This window comes from Typha latifolia, chromosome 7 (genome assembly GCF_019914945.1).
Source record: "Typha latifolia isolate L0001 chromosome 7, TyphaL0001v2, whole genome shotgun sequence".
Classification (NCBI taxonomy): Eukaryota; Viridiplantae; Streptophyta; class Magnoliopsida; order Poales; family Typhaceae; genus Typha; species Typha latifolia.
This window is the reverse complement of record NC_133092.1, coordinates 1,657,180-1,673,557: the sequence shown is the minus strand read 5'-3', so window position 1 is coordinate 1,673,557 and position 16,378 is coordinate 1,657,180. Positions and strand designations below refer to the sequence as shown.

The 16,378-nt window shown below is 39.5% G+C and overlaps 5 protein-coding genes across 10 annotated transcripts; 3 read left to right on the top strand and 2 right to left on the bottom strand.

Annotated features, from left to right (window-relative positions):
• Nucleotides 1-91: 91 nt before the first annotated feature.
• On the top strand, nt 92-1,891 carry LOC140793040 (magnesium-chelatase subunit ChlI, chloroplastic-like). Its single transcript, XM_073144372.1, has 3 exons — nt 92-322; nt 393-520; nt 614-1,891. Exons 1-3 carry the CDS (start codon nt 214-216, stop codon nt 1,661-1,663), a joined length of 1,287 nt encoding a protein of 428 aa, XP_073000473.1. The 5' UTR covers nt 92-213; the 3' UTR covers nt 1,664-1,891.
• A 1,740-nt stretch (nt 1,892-3,631) lies between these two features.
• Nucleotides 3,632-5,293, bottom strand: LOC140791693 (nudix hydrolase 15, mitochondrial-like). The gene is made up of 4 exons (XM_073142307.1): nt 4,890-5,293; nt 4,669-4,811; nt 4,050-4,169; nt 3,632-3,961 (listed from the first exon to the last, which is right to left on the bottom strand). The coding sequence occupies exons 1-4, from the start codon at nt 5,233-5,235 to the stop codon at nt 3,740-3,742; spliced, it is 831 nt and encodes a 276-aa protein (XP_072998408.1). The 5' UTR covers nt 5,236-5,293; the 3' UTR covers nt 3,632-3,739.
• A 2,272-nt stretch (nt 5,294-7,565) lies between these two features.
• On the top strand, nt 7,566-9,032 carry LOC140792554 (transcription factor PCF5-like). The gene is made up of 2 exons (XM_073143622.1): nt 7,566-8,605; nt 8,680-9,032. The coding sequence occupies exon 1, from the start codon at nt 7,764-7,766 to the stop codon at nt 8,553-8,555; it is 792 nt and encodes a 263-aa protein (XP_072999723.1). The 5' UTR covers nt 7,566-7,763; the 3' UTR covers nt 8,556-8,605; nt 8,680-9,032.
• Nucleotides 9,033-9,978: 946 nt separating this feature from the next.
• LOC140792190 (protein IQ-DOMAIN 9-like) lies at nt 9,979-13,750 on the bottom strand. Of its 6 annotated transcripts, none has more exons than XM_073143041.1 (7): nt 13,514-13,741; nt 13,189-13,272; nt 12,863-12,976; nt 12,345-12,512; nt 11,766-11,993; nt 10,829-10,942; nt 9,979-10,743 (listed from the first exon to the last, which is right to left on the bottom strand). In XM_073143041.1, the coding sequence occupies exons 3-7, from the start codon at nt 12,935-12,937 to the stop codon at nt 10,363-10,365; spliced, it is 966 nt and encodes a 321-aa protein (XP_072999142.1). In that variant the 5' UTR covers nt 12,938-12,976; nt 13,189-13,272; nt 13,514-13,741; the 3' UTR covers nt 9,979-10,362. The 6 variants fall into 6 exon arrangements, with proteins under 6 accessions (XP_072999142.1, XP_072999140.1, XP_072999139.1 ...); XM_073143039.1 differs by having other exon boundaries at nt 13,416-13,602; XM_073143038.1 differs by having other exon boundaries at nt 13,189-13,309; nt 13,416-13,539.
• Nucleotides 13,751-14,496: 746 nt separating this feature from the next.
• LOC140792590 (E3 ubiquitin-protein ligase ATL41-like) lies at nt 14,497-15,381 on the top strand. Its single transcript, XM_073143669.1, has one exon. It carries the CDS (start codon nt 14,584-14,586, stop codon nt 15,268-15,270), a length of 687 nt encoding a protein of 228 aa, XP_072999770.1. The 5' UTR covers nt 14,497-14,583; the 3' UTR covers nt 15,271-15,381.
• The last annotated feature ends 997 nt before the right edge of the window (nt 15,382-16,378 follow it).

Genomic DNA, 16,378 nt, shown 5'->3' with positions numbered 1-16,378 from the left:
ATTAGAGATTGTCACGTGCCACTCCAAGGTACTGGCTTGCAGTTGTGAGTTGTGACAATAGAGCTCCAAATGAAAAAGGCTAACTATAGTCTATATATATATTCCCAAAACCCAATCCGATTGCTTCATCTCCTTATCCCCTGCCCTCCTCCTCCACCCAACCCCAACCTTCGTCACTTCTCACTCGCACCAAAGAGACCACTACCTCCTCCCATGGCTACTCTCATAACAAACTCCTCCACCTCCGGTTCCTCTCCTGCCCTTTTGGCTTCCAGGCCTCGATCTGTTACATCCTCTCTCCTTCGTCCCGTTTCGCTTCGCGGTAAGTTCAATTTAATCCCCAAAGCGAACTTCTATTAACATCTTTTTCTTACTGTTATTTGCTTTCTTAGCCTCTTATCCAGCTCGAATTCGTCATGCAAGTGGCTTGAACAAGGGAATCGGAGTTGGGTTCAGCAGAGAAGCCCGCCGTGTCGTCGTCTCCAATGTCGCCGCCCCTGAGAGGAATTCCGTCGAAATGGTAATATGTACTATTATTTTGCTCTTATATTTCTTATCTATTGCAAGTTTTTATCAAGAACTCCACTTCTATAAGCCATTAATTTACTTTTAGGCGCCGAGGCTCGCGAAGGAGAGCCAGCGGCCTGTATACCCTTTCTCGGCCATTGTGGGACAAGATGAGATGAAACTATGCCTTCTCCTTAATGTCATCGACCCTAAGATCGGCGGCGTCATGATAATGGGTGATCGGGGCACCGGAAAATCCACCACAGTCCGTTCCCTCGTGGACTTGCTCCCTGAAATCAAGGTGGTCATCGGCGATCCCTTCAATTCCGACCCTGAGGACCCCGAGTCCATGGGTGCCGAGGTGAGGGAGCGCATCATGAGTGGCGAGGAGATCCCGGTCACAGCCACCAAGATTACAATGGTGGACCTTCCTCTTGGAGCCACGGAGGACCGGGTCTGTGGCACAATTGACATCGAGAAGGCTCTTACTGAGGGCGTCAAGGCATTTGAGCCCGGATTGCTCGCGAAGGCCAACAGGGGAATCCTCTATGTCGATGAAGTCAATCTGTTGGATGATCACTTGGTGGATGTGCTCTTGGATTCCGCCGCATCCGGTTGGAACACAGTGGAGAGAGAGGGGATCTCAATTTCCCACCCTGCGCGGTTTATCCTCATTGGTTCAGGGAACCCGGAGGAAGGTGAGCTTAGGCCACAGCTCCTTGATAGGTTTGGAATGCATGCTCAGGTGGGGACAGTGAGGGACGCAGAGCTCAGGGTTAAGATTGTGGAAGAGAGGGCTCGGTTCGACAGGGACCCCAAGGGTTTCAGGGAGTCGTATAATGCTGAGCAGGAGAAGCTCCAGCAGCAGATTGGCTCTGCTCGGAGCACTCTTGCTGCAGTTCAGATCGATCACGAACTTCGCGTGAAGATATCGAAGGTCTGTGCAGAGCTGAATGTGGATGGATTGAGAGGAGATATTGTAACTAATAGGGCTGCAAAGGCTTTGGCTGCACTGAAGGGAAGGGATCAAGTGACGGCAGAGGACATAGCGACTGTCATACCAAATTGCTTGAGGCATCGGCTCAGGAAGGACCCATTGGAATCCATCGACTCCGGATTGCTTGTGATAGAGAAGTTCTATGAGGTCTTTAGCTAAGCAAGATAGGCAAGGTAAGTTGCTCGTTGTGGTAGAGCTTTCCCTTTCTGGCTAAATTTTCCTTTCCATGTTCCAGAAATATTAAGCATTTTTGTGTCAAAGTGCAAATTATATGAGTCAAGAGGATTTGCCGGTACAATCTCTCTATGTCATTTTTCTACTCATAGAAGTTGTGTAGATCTTTTAGAGCACTAGTGTTAATTGGCATTCATGTTCCGTTGTGATGCATTCTCAATTCTCATTTTATCCATTCTTGCGCATGTTTTTCAATACTGACTGATGTTAGAGGAGGATACCTCTTCTTTCTGTTTCAATTTGCCATGTTAAACAAAACGTAGTTTATTTGCAAGTTATGATGGATTAGAAAGCTATCCTATCTTTACAGAGCACAGATAAATTTCTTTGTAGTTCAGAATTTTATAGAAACAAGTCATGAGGTTGACCCATAGCTTATCAAACAATACTGAAACCATATTATATCCTGTCAACAATTGGGGACTGCTTTATTATGGATATCCGATGGAAATTGGAAGTATCTGAATCCAACAATCGCTACTTCGTAGAAGCAAAGATTTATCTTTTGGCACAAACTGTAACCTAACTAGTTCTTGGATGAGGAGCCTGAGTGGATCCATTGGAACCATTTAGCCTGTGTTCATTCGATGAATAAGGATAAAATAAGCATAACTATTCTAATTTTTAATGTCAAAAAAAGATAGTTAATTTTAGTATAAACTATTCTAGTGCTTAGTTAAATACTAGTATTAAGTAGTAATAATTATATTTAATATGACATAAAGTTAATATTAAAATATTAAAGAATAATAAAATTGAATTGGGAATTGATAATTTTTTTTAAATCAAATGACAAAATATTCGTAAATATATGTTAAAATAGTAGTACAAAATACTATTCTACTATGGACTTTTTATAAACCGCATTATACTGTATTTAACAAATATTTTCTCGCATTTCCCTTTTTCTCTGCATTATACTCTAAGTTCGCACTGACCACTAGTGCGAACTCATATTTATATACTTATAAATCCAGGTTGCATAGTATAAATCTACACTATATAAATAAGTATGCACGGTATACTATAAGCCAGTATACTCAAAAATTTATATGAGCATAGTTATAAATATGTACTATATAAAATAAATCCACACCGTATATTATAAGCATGCACTGACTACTCAAAAATTTATGAGAACATAGTTATAAATCTACACTATATAATATAAGTTTGCCCTGTAAACTATAAGCCTGCACTAACTACCCAAAAATTTATGCAAGCATAATTATAAATTTGCATTACATAATATAAATCCGTATTTACATAAAAGAAAATATATCTCATAAAAAAAGTATTCTCATATATGAAAAACATAAGAAAAAAAATAGAAAATAATGGAGCGGCGTGCTTGTGGGAGATCACGATAGCATATCTACTAGTGGAACATATGGATATTAGAAGATAGTGCAAAAGGTGAGACTGTCAACTTCCGGTGCTTTGCTCCTCGTTGATTACGAGTTGATCAGAAAAGATCACCTTAGTTATGTCTTGTTGCTTGATCGGAGAGATGAGAGAGTGTACTCTTGCTACTCGTAGTATATATGCAACGGATGAGAGAGCTCGACATTAGGCTTCTTGAAGGAAGCCATAGTTGTAAGAAGTCATGGATCAAGTGTATGAAATAAGTAATATTAATTCTCAAAAGGCAAATAGTAATATTAAGTTATTAATAAATTGGTTTATAAAAGTTGTATGAAATAAGTTAAAATAGAATATTAAATTAATATACTAGAATATAGTAAGTTGTTGTTTACTTACTAGGTCGAAAAAAATCTATGCCTATTTCATAAGTGAACTGGGGCTTAGTTCTCCAGCATAAGCATGGAGAGTTTCTTTTGATTGGATTTCAAAATTCAGAGTTAATTGTTTGTATGGTTGGATAAGTAAGGATAAAGATAAGGCATCGTTTTACAACTTTATAATAGATCTCAACCAGTTCCAAATTTACAAAGCAATTCATCCGTTTAATATGCTTAACACGAAATGGATTTTGATCTATTACATCGAATTATTCCCATTAAGAGATTTTGGAATCTTAAATCTGGAATATTCCATGGAAAACGAAGGTGGTCGCTGGTATACAGTAGAAGCAGCTCGGATTAAGATGCCCGCGGTTAAACCCCATATGACAAACTTTCTCTTATCTATCAGAAAATCGAAGTAATGAATTATGTATTTAACTCCCTTCCATTCTCTCTCTTCCCATCTCCGGTTCTCATCCTGCAAAAAAAAAAAAAATATATATATATATATATATATATATTAAAATAGTGATAAATAAACACTTGGACTCTGATAGAAGAAGTACCTTTAGGAACATCTCCAAAGGTGCGTCAAATATTTCTTCCACCTCGTCTGCATTCAAAACTGGCTTGAATAAATTCTTATCCTGGAGAATGGCAACTACAGGCGCAACTCTGAGAAGATGCTGCAAGATAGATGACAAATTACGTTGAATGATGCAAAGAATAGTGAATAAACTATAATAACTCATCAGATATTCCTTGCAACGGAGTTTTTGACCAAACTATCCCTTTTTTCTTAAATCTTCTGTAGTCCTAATAATTTTTAAAAATACTAAACGATATAGATAGTTCAGCACTTTTTTTCTTAGATAATTTTTTTTAACTGCCGAAAAATTTAGTTAAAATAATTTATATATATAAACCGCTAAATTAATTAGTATTTTAGGGCAAAATAAAAACGCTGAAATAATTAATATTTTTGTTTAGAGATAAAATATTAATTAGTTCAGCATTTTTATTAGGGCTATAGTAAAATACAGCTGGTGAAAGAATTGGTAATAAGTTTAAAGATAATCTACTTGGATAAAATTAAATTTAGAACAGTACTAGTTTGGTCAAAAACTCCTCTCAATGTGCATACCGGTGAATTGAGATCCCGATAAGGATTGCAATAAACAATACCTTGGATAAGAACGGTTCAAGAACCGTTACGACCGAAACCAAAGACGGATCGAGCCCGATCTCTTCTCTCGCTTCCCGCAACGCGGTCTCCTGCTCATCCGCATCTCCCTCCTCCGCCTTCCCCCCGGGCAAGGACACCTCTCCTGCAATCGCAAACTTATACATAGATAATATCGGAGGGGAAAAAAGAGGGGTAAATCGAGGACAAGGTGATTAGAAACCAGAATGGGTGGATAGGTTGGAAGAGCGCTTGGTTAATATGACACGGAGATCGCCGAGTTGTTCCTCGAAGAGGCATACAAGGACGGAAGCCTTCTTGGGTCGGAACCGCTCGGGTTGGGCCAGTTGAGTCGCGGCCGACTCGGGCACGGCCAGGGAGGAGAAGACCTTGCCGCGAGCGTCGATGGCCGTGTCCTCGGACTCCTCCGAGTCGGAGGACGAGGGAGGGGGTTTGTAGAGGCGGAGTTGCCGGGCGAGATTGGCGAGTCTTTGGCTCGTGTTGGTGAGCACTCGGTTAGGGGTGGGAGATGCCATGGAGAGTTTCCCGAGAGCTGCTCTCATGGGCATTCGTGATTGGTTTACTGTTATGGGTTTGGTAAGTTAGAGTTAACGCCGAAAGCCGAAAGCCGAAAGGGAAAGTATGCTGGATATTTGCATCAAATATTTTTTAAGTTTTAATAATAGTGAAAATAGTCATAAATTTATAAAATAATCTGGGGATTACAAAAGTCTCTACTAAGATGGAGACCAAATACATATGTGAAGTCTAAGCTCGTTTTCTTCTTTGTAAGTTAATCGGCAACTTAATTGGCTTGTGAGTAGGTATGAGTAACTTTATAATTATTAAAATTATTCGTCATCTATAATGGAATGGAATCAATGGACCTAGGTGGCTTTTGACTGAGGAGAATGATGGAATCGATTTCTTAGCCACAAATTGAAAACATTCTATTGTTGGATGTAGAGCAACGTCTCCCACATTGCCACTGTTTTCAGCAATGACTACTACCAACGAGAATATAGCTACCAACAACAAAATGGAGCTCTTAGAAATTGAATGCCTCTATTTTTCAATTAGATTCATATATGTTTATAACATAGTATATATAGTTTATATGTGAACATATGAGTCAAATTTATTAAAGTTTAAGGGTGTTTTTTTTTCATACAAATAGCCGAAGGTAACAATTTGATTTGTAGAGTTTTTCCTTTTTTTTGTCGAGATAATTAATTGTTGATAATAAGAAATCATAAAAGATAGAGGTAAAGAAAAAAATATATAGTTTTAACTTGTGACATTATTACTTTGGTGACAGAAGATACTACTACTACTACTACTAATAATAATAATAATAAAAAATAAATAAGGGAAACAAAAATTCACGAGAGCTCTATAGGGGAACCCTAGGACACATTCGGGACATTCGTTACGTTACTAAATGAATCCTCCTATTATTGGGCTTTTGACGGCCCAATAGTACACTATTAAGGCCATCGTCTAGGCCTAAATGATTAGACGGCCACCGGCATCTATTGATAGAGACTGTTATACTTTTCAACCATACTCGAAAGCCAAAATATATATATAGCAGTAACTAGGAAGAGAACGATTGAGATAGATATCCATCCTAAAACCAAACTAGAAAACATCTCTTCTGGAAATAAGAGTCATGTATGGGTGGTCCCTTGTTCACGTATTTATGAGGTTGCTTGAAACTTGGTTAAATGCATATGATGGGTTTGCTGTATACTAATTGAACAGCGCAATCGACCTTCGTTGTCTCTTTCCTGCAAACTTTTTGAACTACATCTAACGATTGAATGACTCTTAGGTTCCCTTGATGATGTCCACCATTCTTCTTCTAAGTATTTTACTTATGAGTTTCTAGTTCATGTCACATGTGAGTATTCCTGATAGCAAGAATGCAAATGGACGTTAGTCGCATTGCTTTGCATTAAATGGCAAGGTGACCCAATCATTGTGGATCTTCAGATCAGTCCTAGCTCCTCACCCATGTGAGATCTACTGAGTTTGGCTTTCTATAAAGAGAGTGATGGTACGGATGGCTTATGTAGGCGTGTCGTGTAGTAAAGTAAACAAGAAGAGGCCAACCGAGATGGATTAATTGGCTCAGTGGCCAAATAAATTAATTTGTTTGCTGTGAAAGAGACCAAGTACATCAGCTTCTCAGAAGTAGCTGTTGGATGTAGCTCTGGCATCTGCTCCTCCCACTGCTATGCTGCTGTTTCAATGGATGGTAGATACTTTGGATGTAATTTGTGAGAAGATGGAAATGGGCGTAGAGAAAATATAAATGAGAGATAGAGATAGGTTTGAAGTCTAGGGCTGGGAGTAATGGGAGAAGAAGAAGAAGAAGAAGAAAGAGAGTCCCTATCTTCAATATTACTGAGGAGATTGGGAATCCAAGCTGATTGCTATGTTTCAAGAACAAAATCTGATAGGTTTGGAAGGAGATGATATATTGAAGGCATAATGGGGATTCCGAGGCACGACACTATTGTAGAGTCATTATCCTAGCAATAAACCGATCCGACTCATCTAGGTCCACACTACTACAATTATTCTATCCACTTGCCTTCGTATCCCTCTACTTTCTTTCTCTTTCCATGTTTTTAATTTAACAGATAATCACCTATATTTTTATCTTATTGCAAAACACCACCTCTCTTTCCAAACTTACCTAAATAATGTAACTTATATAGTAACTCCAATGAAGTATAATAATTATGGTATCTCAATAATAAATAATCCTGCAACACCCATTGGTGTGGGGAAAGGGGAACTCTCTTTTGGCAAAGTGGTAATGGAGAGAGTCACTATCCGAAGGGTCAAAGGAGAAGTGAGATAAGAGCAGGAAGTGTAATATCTAGCTCTTGTTATCTCCCTATCAAGAAGTGAGGCTTGCTTGTTGTTAAGCCTGGGGGCCTTTGCTTTGGATGGGTCGTTGAGATCACTCAGGATCTTTTAATCTCTGACCCTTGTCGGTCCTCCCCAACCCCACAGCTCCTCCTCCTCCTCCTCCACTGCTCCCAAACCTCCTTAATTACCAAAATGCTCTCTTTGCCCAAATAGTATGGCAGAGCATGACATGCATGTCTACCACCACCAGTACTGCAAGCAGAAGAATAAGGCGGCGGCGAGGCCTAATTCCCGGTTCGTCGGCGGCGGCGGGGGGGAGATAGTGGAAGTGGAGGGAGGAGGGCGCATTGTGAGGTCGACGGGGCGAAAGGATCGGCATAGCAAGGTTTGCACGGCGAAGGGCTTCCGCGACCGCCGCGTCCGGCTCGCCGCGCATACCGCCATCCAATTCTACGACGTTCAGGACCGCCTCGGCTACGACCGGCCCAGCAAAGCCGCCGATTGGCTTATCGAGAACGCTAAGGCTGCAATTGATAGCCTCCCGACCAATTCCAACCCCAATTCCCCTGTTAAGCTCGCCTCTGCCTCCTTCGACTTCGGCAGCGGTGGAACCACCACCGCTACAAGCTTCATCCCGCCGCCAATAGACTCAAATGCCATCGGCTTCCAAGATTACCAACACCTTCGCCTCTCCCTCCAATCCTTCCAAGATCCAATCTTTAACGAAGATAGTCCTCATCCCTGGCCGGAGGAGGACAATGTGGTCAATCTGTCACCTCTAGGCCAAGGCCAGGTTTTTACTACTCAGAGGGGGCCCCTTCAGTCCAGTAACTCGCCTTTCTCTTTTGCTTGGATGGAACCCATCCACCACGAGCTGCATTCCTCGGTTTCGGCAATTGGGTTCGCATCCGGCGCCGGTTTCTCCGGGTTCATCCCGGCTCGGATTCAGGGCGAAAATGATCACGGCGGCGGAGGAGACGAGCCGCCGTCTGCTTCTCACCATTGATGATGGAGTGGAAGAGGAGAACAGACAAGTTCTTATTCCTACCTCGCCTGGTAATTCGCAGTTCAAATACTTATACCTGTTTCATTGTTATCACTTCTCAAATGTGTTAAACTGTTTCTTGTAGGTTTGAGACAGCGCTATGTCCCCTGTTCCATTGGTCGGTTGGTTCCCCTTTCCTCCTCTTGTCAGTGTTGTTCCAAAGGGATTTAGATGCTCTTTGATTTGTTTTTGTTTTATGATTAGTCTCGGTTGCTGTAGTTGTTCTTTCTACGTTGCTCTGTGTTTTAGCTATGGCAAATTTCTGGATTCTGGTCCCAAGAAATTGACCAGACTGGTAAGAAAATAAATATGTGTTGAATAGGAAGCAATGTGGAAGTGTAAGAGATGAACTGCTAAAGTTTGTGGGTTTGTGGCATGTAAGCAAGGTGTTGTTTTCATGTTGACAATGAGATAAAAGAGTCATTCTCTGATTAGAAATGGGATAGTTTTTTTCTTAATTTTTTTACAGTATTATTTCTTGTGTCTTTGATAAAAAAAAAAACTTGTCATGATAATGTGATGTTTCAACTTTTTTCTAAAATCATAACTAATGGATTCTGTTTTTTACTTTGATGATTGCACATCCGGATCACATATGAAGATGATAGATTTAGTTCACTTTCGCTTTTGATAGGTTACCTAGCTTTTACAACACTCAATGACTTTAAAAATTATTTAGAAATGATAGATGCTATATTTGTATATTTTTATTTTGCTCTTTAGTTGTAAAAAATTTAATTTAATAAAGTTTTTGTTTCTTTTTATATATAAAGTTATATAATAAGAAATAAATTCAGAGGTCCATATCTAACTGAAAAATACTTTTATATGATAAAACATTCTAATTTACGACAGAAAATCATTGTCTTTTTAATTAGCTTTAAAGACCCTATCTACATGTAACAAAAATAAGGTTTGGAATCTTGTTGTGTCCATTATATATTTTTAGAAGCAAAAAGATACTTACTCCAAGTTCATTCATTAGATTGCCTACAATAAGCCTTATGACATCAGTTTGCCATACTTGAACGGTACCCCACTTGTCTTGCACTTCATATTGCAACTTTTTGGCATCAGTGCTTCTATAGAGCGACTTTACATTCAATGAGTTTTCCTGCCAAAACGATTAATGAGATCTGTCGGTTGAGTATTGGTTGGTGACGGATTGCAGGCACAAGTATCCGAGGGGACATCAAATTCAATGTCCAACCTGTGAGTTTATCTAGACAGAAGGTTAAAATCTAGAGAAAACATAGTAATTATTCTGCTACATCATTTTCACAAAATATTACGAATGCTGAAGCTGTAAATTGAAATTTATTTCACTTACAAATACTTCATCATTGACGAAAACGTCAAAAATCACAGAAGAATTGGAGAGCTATTTTAGGACGATTAAAAATTTATTCCAGTTTACACAATCTTATTCCACAAGATCCATTGGCCAACCAATCAGTGTGACCTGTCCCAATCAGCCAGGACACCATACCAATCGACCACAAAAAACACCACAACCCTCTTGTACTCAGAATCAGTCTAAGATAGCCTTCAAATGAAGGCACATGCATATTTACATTCAATGAATTGACATATAAATGAGAATGGCTTTTATTGCTTCCACTGAATGGTGAAAGTAACAACAATAAGTTAAGCCACCATTCAATGTCTGTCCTGACGGGATGCATTTCTGCAAGACTGAGATTGGTTCTACTTGTTGCATGATAAAGTCAAGCCAATTGACATAACCAGAAGAACTCAGGCAATAAGTTTACTTGTCTGCGAGAGCAACTGCTGCTCCTGGTTCACCTCTCAATTCTTTCTTCTTCAGCTTGGAACTAGCTACCTTTAGTTTTGGTTCTCCAGCAACTACTTTTCCATTAGTTGGCAGAGCTGATCTCTTTGTAGAGCCTTTTCCATCACCAAGGGTAGGTTTAACTGTGCTTGGCAAATTCAAAGCTGATTGGTTTGTGTCTCTGAGTACTTTGCTTGCTGTTCCTGTTTGGGCCTTTTTAGGGCTCATGGAGTTAGCAGGAATCCTGGGTTCCCATGGTCGAGCAGCAATCCACCGTTCTGTCCAACTCCATCCCCAGTTACGTTTCCCATCTTCATAGATGAATGGTCCTAGATTAATTCCAGGGCTGGCTCTCCACTGCAAGCAGTAATATGTGAAGCAAAACCCTTGGCAACTTTTTCTATTGACTACTAAAGTTTGTTAATAGGCTTCAAAAACACACCTGATGAGAAAATGCATATGCCATTGCTCTCTCGCGCTTGACCGCTGCTTCTTCCCTATGTTGTATTCTCTCAATTATTTCCTCAATAGTTTCGGAGCCACCGCACCATTCAACCTGCCAGAAAATCTCCAAGTAAAACTTCAGTTTATGGTTAACAGGACTGAAATTTTGAATTGTTGAGCGCATGCTAACTCATAGCCATGTGGATATGCAGGTCATATAAATTAAGGAGCACTAACTTTACTGCAGATTTAGAGTTCTGTGATCTGTTGATGTTACTGAACTCTTTAGAGGATTAATATATGAGAGCAGAGTGATAAGATCATGTGAGATAGACATGCAGAACCAACTTGACGAACGGAATTTGCAATCTGCAACACATAACCCTCGCCTGTGCTAGAGCAAATATTGGCAAATGCAAACTAGATCAAAAGCAATAGGATGAGAACTATAAAGAACCAGCAAAATCTAGCAATGTCCATAAAGACTGTCAGCTAGAAGCCTGCTAGTGTGACTACTAGTTGGGCAACCAGATATCTGGGTGAAGTCAAACATGAAAATCTAGAAATAAAAAGGTGAACAATAGTAAATGTGGGGGAGAGAGAGAGAGGTAAGAGAAAATTGGTTAAAACATCAAATGCAAAGGGACATTAACTCAAACCATCAAATGGAAATAGATGAAGTTATGCATGCATCCAAAAGCATCACCTAAGACAGTCTTTTGGAACATTAACCATAAGCAAAAAAACTTCACTCATCTTTCTAGCCACAATCACCATGTGTAGCTTCACGAACTGTAGGAAACAGCATCTGAACTACATACTATAAGCTACATTACATTGTAGCAAATTTGCATTCTAATATAACTCTCATGAAAATAATAGCACAATCACATTGGCGACAAAATGAAATGATGCCATGTTGTTATATCCCTTACCTCTAAGCCATGAAGCTCAGCCTCAAGTTTCAATTGATTCTCTTGTTTCTTCTGCCTGTTGCGTTCTTCTGTCACCATAAAGGCACGACGACTCCTAATTTCTCCTTGTATTCTGCTCCAGGACTGAATGTGGCTCAATGTCATAGATGCCTGCTTCTTAACGGAGTAATCTTGGGTAAGGACATGCAATCTTTTTACCCCTTTCAAACACCGGAGAGCCTTCCTTGCCTGCACATAAATATTAATTACTCAGCCAGGTCAACGTGAAAGTTACTCATATAGGAAAATTGCAGAATTTCAAACATCTATCATCTTTTATGAAAACAAAAGAAATGACTACATGCAAAGGGAATCTTGACCATGTCAGTGTTAAGCATAATAGGCAATCTTCAACGTGTGAATGAAATTATTCTCCACTCAAATTCTTTCAGTCAGTAGTATATTAAGCCTTCCTCCTTCCTCGCTAAGAAAAAGCATAGCAACTTTATCCATGGAAGCTGGCAACCTTATCTTGAACATTCTTATAATGTACTAGTATTCAGTCATTCAGTGCATGACGAAACTTATCATGAACTGTACCTTGAACCGTCGAAATGCAGTTTGAATCCGAGTGGCTGCAAAGTCCTCAATAGTCATGTGAGAATATCCAGGATTTCCATTTGAAGCAGCACTAGCATATGACTTGTAGAACTTTTTATGTGCTCGACTTCGCCATTTGGATTCATTAGATTCTTTGCTACAAGGCTCCTGTGACAAAAAAGAAATTGTTGATCACACACAGAAAGAATCACTTGTGATAGCTTCTGGTGCTAGTAATGATTCAGGAAGAATGTAGCTATGAAACTGCAAATTCGAAGCCAATAATGGAAAATTAACAAGCACAATTCTAATTCAAATCACAAAACAAATAAATTTCAAGTAGTCATACATCTGCCTTGATGGATAAATGTGATTAACTGCTTAAAGTAAGAGTGTTATTCTTCCCCTTTTCAAAATATTTTGGATATTTTTTTATTCCCGACAAACTTTGAAACAATATAATTGCAAGAGTAAGAATGCGATCAAAATATGACCAATTAACTATGAAAATGAATTACCTTTCCTAGCTTTGAGTGGTCTTTTTTTGCCTTTTTCTTGCTGACAATCGTCCTAAACCAATCTCTGGAACCCATTTTTTATTTGGGATATACTCTACAGAGCAAACTCAAACCCTGGAAACATCCTTTGTTTGTCAGAAAACATTAATGAGCAAATTGACCATTTCAGGCAATTTAAACAGATACAAAAACATATGGAGGAACAATAAGGGCCGAAAGCATGCTAAAAGTGTGCAAAATTATCTTCTTAATTGCTAATTTCAGATAAACGGTCAATTAATTCCCAAGAATTAACATTATATATTTAATTTACTTAAAAAGTATACATGGATTGACAGTCTGCAGCAAGGCCCAATCTTCCAATACCAAATCAATAGCCATCAAAAGCCTGACAATCAACAGCCACGCGTCTCCCAACAGAATTGCACAAAGAACAGAAATCAAGAACTTGTCGATGAAACCATTACATAATTCACTTCATCAGCTTACATATCAATCACCTCTTAGGCAAAACTACAAGTAAATTGTGTGCGTGAACTAAAACCACAAGTACCTGGGAAGAAGGTAGCGTAAAACGTGCAAACAAGACTAGTAGTGGCTTTCACAAGAGCAAGATATGGCCACTGTGGCAAAAAAGAAAGTGAAGCTTACCTGAAGAAGCAATGTATATTTGTAGTGAGAGAGGGGGGCGTTCGGGGAAGGTGGAAAAGGAAGAGGTTGGCTTTGATTGAGAGGGCCATAGCCCGGATGGCATGGATTCCTTGCCCAAATCCAAATGCCTCAAAAAGGATCAAAAGGTGAGAAGAAGATCTCAAATCATTGTCGAGGAGGGTGGTTGCTGCTTTTTTGTTTTTTTCCTCACCCCCCCCAGCAATGTGTAAAGCGACCGGAGAACTAACGCACAGGGTATTGTATGTATCTGATGCTGATTGGTTGGTGCATCGCCTATCCTCTCATTACTTTATAATTAGATCATGCCCAAAGTTTGGTGTTGCTGATTAGTATGAGAAAATAAAAATGACACCATGTGATTATTTTAGATTTCATATGATTAACGACACCCTTTCTGTGTGATCAATGCAAGAAATACAAGTATAAACTCATCTTCCAAGATAAAGATAGGATAGAGGCTATTAATATATTGGTCCTTGTCGTACCGGAATATATTGCCGACATTGCATCCTCCATGACCATGAGGCATCCAATTCACAAATATATTTGGACAACAACCGAAACCTGCTTGGATTTGGGCCTGGGCTGAGACTTAATGGGCTCATTTTATTTTAAAGCATGTTTCTTGTTAACGCCTAACGCCGTTACAAACGCACCCCAATCAGAATCCTTTTTTCCTTTCCAATCACTAGCCTCGTGTCCCGATCGTCCCGGAACTTCCACGTACCTTCATACGTTTCGAGTTTTGACTTTTCCCCCCCTATATTCTTTATCACTCATTGACAATTAGACCTCAACCCAGATTATAATCTCCATCATGCCGTGATTCCAAAGCCTCGTCGCCAATGCATTAGCCAATAAACCTTCAGTCAACTATTCGTAGTTTCATACTCCCTCACGCTATAACATTCATACATAATCAAATATAAATATATGTATATATAATCTTGTCTTCTAAGTCCTAACAAAGTAGATAGCCAGTTATCATCATCTCTCTCACAAGCAATAGTGAGAGACAGAGAAAGAGAGAGTCTAACTCCAAAACCTCCATGTCAACCAACGAATCTGGTAATGGCGTCCTCGATCACCACTCACAGATAGACAGCCGGATCGTGCTCTCCATCGCGTTAGCCCTCCTTTTTGTCGCCCTCGCGGTTGTCATCCTCCACTTCTACGTCGGCTACATCCTCCGCCGCCGCCGCCGCCGCCGTGACATCGTTGGCATCAATACAATCAACATCTTCCTCGCTGGAAGCCTACAGAACCCAAGACCCGGGCTTGACCCCGCAATCATAGCTTCCCTACCCACCTTTGCCTATCAAAAAGGCACCACAACAAGTGACGTTAAAGAAGAGGAGGAGAGCTCAAAGGAGTGCGTCGTTTGCTTGAGTGTGTTGGAGGATGAGGAGAAGGTGAGGCAATTGCCCAACTGCAAGCATGTGTTCCATGTCGGGTGTATTGACAAGTGGCTTCACGAGAACTCGACTTGCCCGGTGTGTCGGACCGACGCCGAGCCGGCGATGGTGGTCGAGAAGGTGGAGGTGAGCGAAACGTCAGCATTGCCGCCTGAGGTGGACTCGGGAGGCGCGTCGAGCTCGAAGGAGGTCGGAACCACGTCGTCGCGGTTGGGCTCATCGTTTCGGAGGATTCTTAGTAGGGATTGGTCGGGGAGGAGGATCCAACCGGCCGATGTCGGAGGAGAAGATGATCTGGAGAGGCAGTACGTAGGAGTTTGATAGTCAGCTACTACTCTGGTTTATATTCGTTAATTGTTTCATCATCTTTAGTAATAAATTACATGTAAATAAGAAATGAAGGAAATTTTAAGAGATAATTGAGGTGTTTAATGACTCGATCTATAACCCATTTTATTATAGTTTATAGCATTAAATCGCGGTCGATTAGTTTATATTGGATGGATCCAATCTATGTATCCGTCATCAAGCGAATAGCCTAACACGACACTGCTATGATAATGACACATGTTATTGTCACAAAAGTCAAGCAAAACTAAAGATTAATTTGCGGAACCCTTGAGCCATTTTAGAAACGAGAAGAAAATATCTAACTGATGCAAAATAAATAAATAAAAAAGATTAAATTACATTTGAATAGCAAATTATGGACAATTATTAGTGATGAGTCTACGCCATCGAAAACAACAAACCTACTTGCCCATCACTTTAGAATCCATAGAAATTTGGAGCCAAAATATTAATTAGAGCTGAACTTGAACAAAAAAATGTTGGAAAAATTGATAGGCTATAGAGCTGCAATTTCGAGCCAATTTAATAAACCCAAGAATAGTTAGGTTTAACAATGGGGTGTATATCTATCTATTTATCTATCTATCTATCTATCTATCTAAATTTTATTAATATGTGTGCACATAGCATGTAAATCAAGCCTAGGTGGATTTCAACGCAAGCCCAACATTTAGATTTGAAACTAAATGAAAGAAAATAAAATGTTAGATGCAAGAAAAGACTTATTCATAGAACCTATATGGGTTTAAAATTATCGATATTTCTTAGAAGCTGAAAAGCTACGAGAGAGAAGAATTACATAATCTTAACTAATTTCGTCATCCTTCCTCCTCACCGTACAAAATTCTATAATTTATAAACCAAGTTAAAGATACTTTAACCTTTTTCTATTCTATTTATTTTTATCTTACTTTAGGCTATGTTAGTCGTTTGCGTTATCTTTTCATTGTGGTCGTATTCGTGTCCCAAACTTGAACACCAAGTCATAGAATAAACAGGCGTGGCATACCAGTTGTACATCTAAAGTCAACTCTAAAAACCAAAATATATAAAATGTGTTAAAAATATAAAAAACTGC

Bases quoted from the DNA above. Each gene is read 5' to 3' on its own strand.
- LOC140791693 (XM_073142307.1), bottom strand. From the start codon at position 5,235: ATGCCCATGAGAGCAGCTCTCGGGAAACTCTCCATGGCATCTCCCACC. The intron at 4,812-4,889 runs GTTTCTAATCAC...TTGCGATTGCAG, and splicing joins CAACCTATCCACCCATTCTG to GAGAGGTGTCCTTGCCCGGG. The intron at 3,962-4,049 runs GTACTTCTTCTA...TTTTTTTTGCAG, and splicing joins CTTTGGAGATGTTCCTAAAG to GATGAGAACCGGAGATGGGA.
- LOC140792590 (XM_073143669.1), top strand. From the start codon at position 14,584: ATGTCAACCAACGAATCTGGTAATGGCGTCCTCGATCACCACTCACAG.
- LOC140792190 (XM_073143036.1), bottom strand. From the start codon at position 12,937: ATGGGTTCCAGAGATTGGTTTAGGACGATTGTCAGCAAGAAAAAGGCA. The intron at 12,513-12,862 runs GTAATTCATTTT...TTTTTGTCACAG, and splicing joins ACCACTCAAAGCTAGGAAAG to GAGCCTTGTAGCAAAGAATC. The intron at 11,994-12,344 runs GTACAGTTCATG...ATTTATGTGCAG, and splicing joins CTGCATTTCGACGGTTCAAG to GCAAGGAAGGCTCTCCGGTG.
- LOC140793040 (XM_073144372.1), top strand. From the start codon at position 214: ATGGCTACTCTCATAACAAACTCCTCCACCTCCGGTTCCTCTCCTGCC. The intron at 323-392 runs GTAAGTTCAATT...TTGCTTTCTTAG, and splicing joins TCGTCCCGTTTCGCTTCGCG to CCTCTTATCCAGCTCGAATT. The intron at 521-613 runs GTAATATGTACT...ATTTACTTTTAG, and splicing joins AGAGGAATTCCGTCGAAATG to GCGCCGAGGCTCGCGAAGGA.
- LOC140792554 (XM_073143622.1), top strand. From the start codon at position 7,764: ATGGCAGAGCATGACATGCATGTCTACCACCACCAGTACTGCAAGCAG.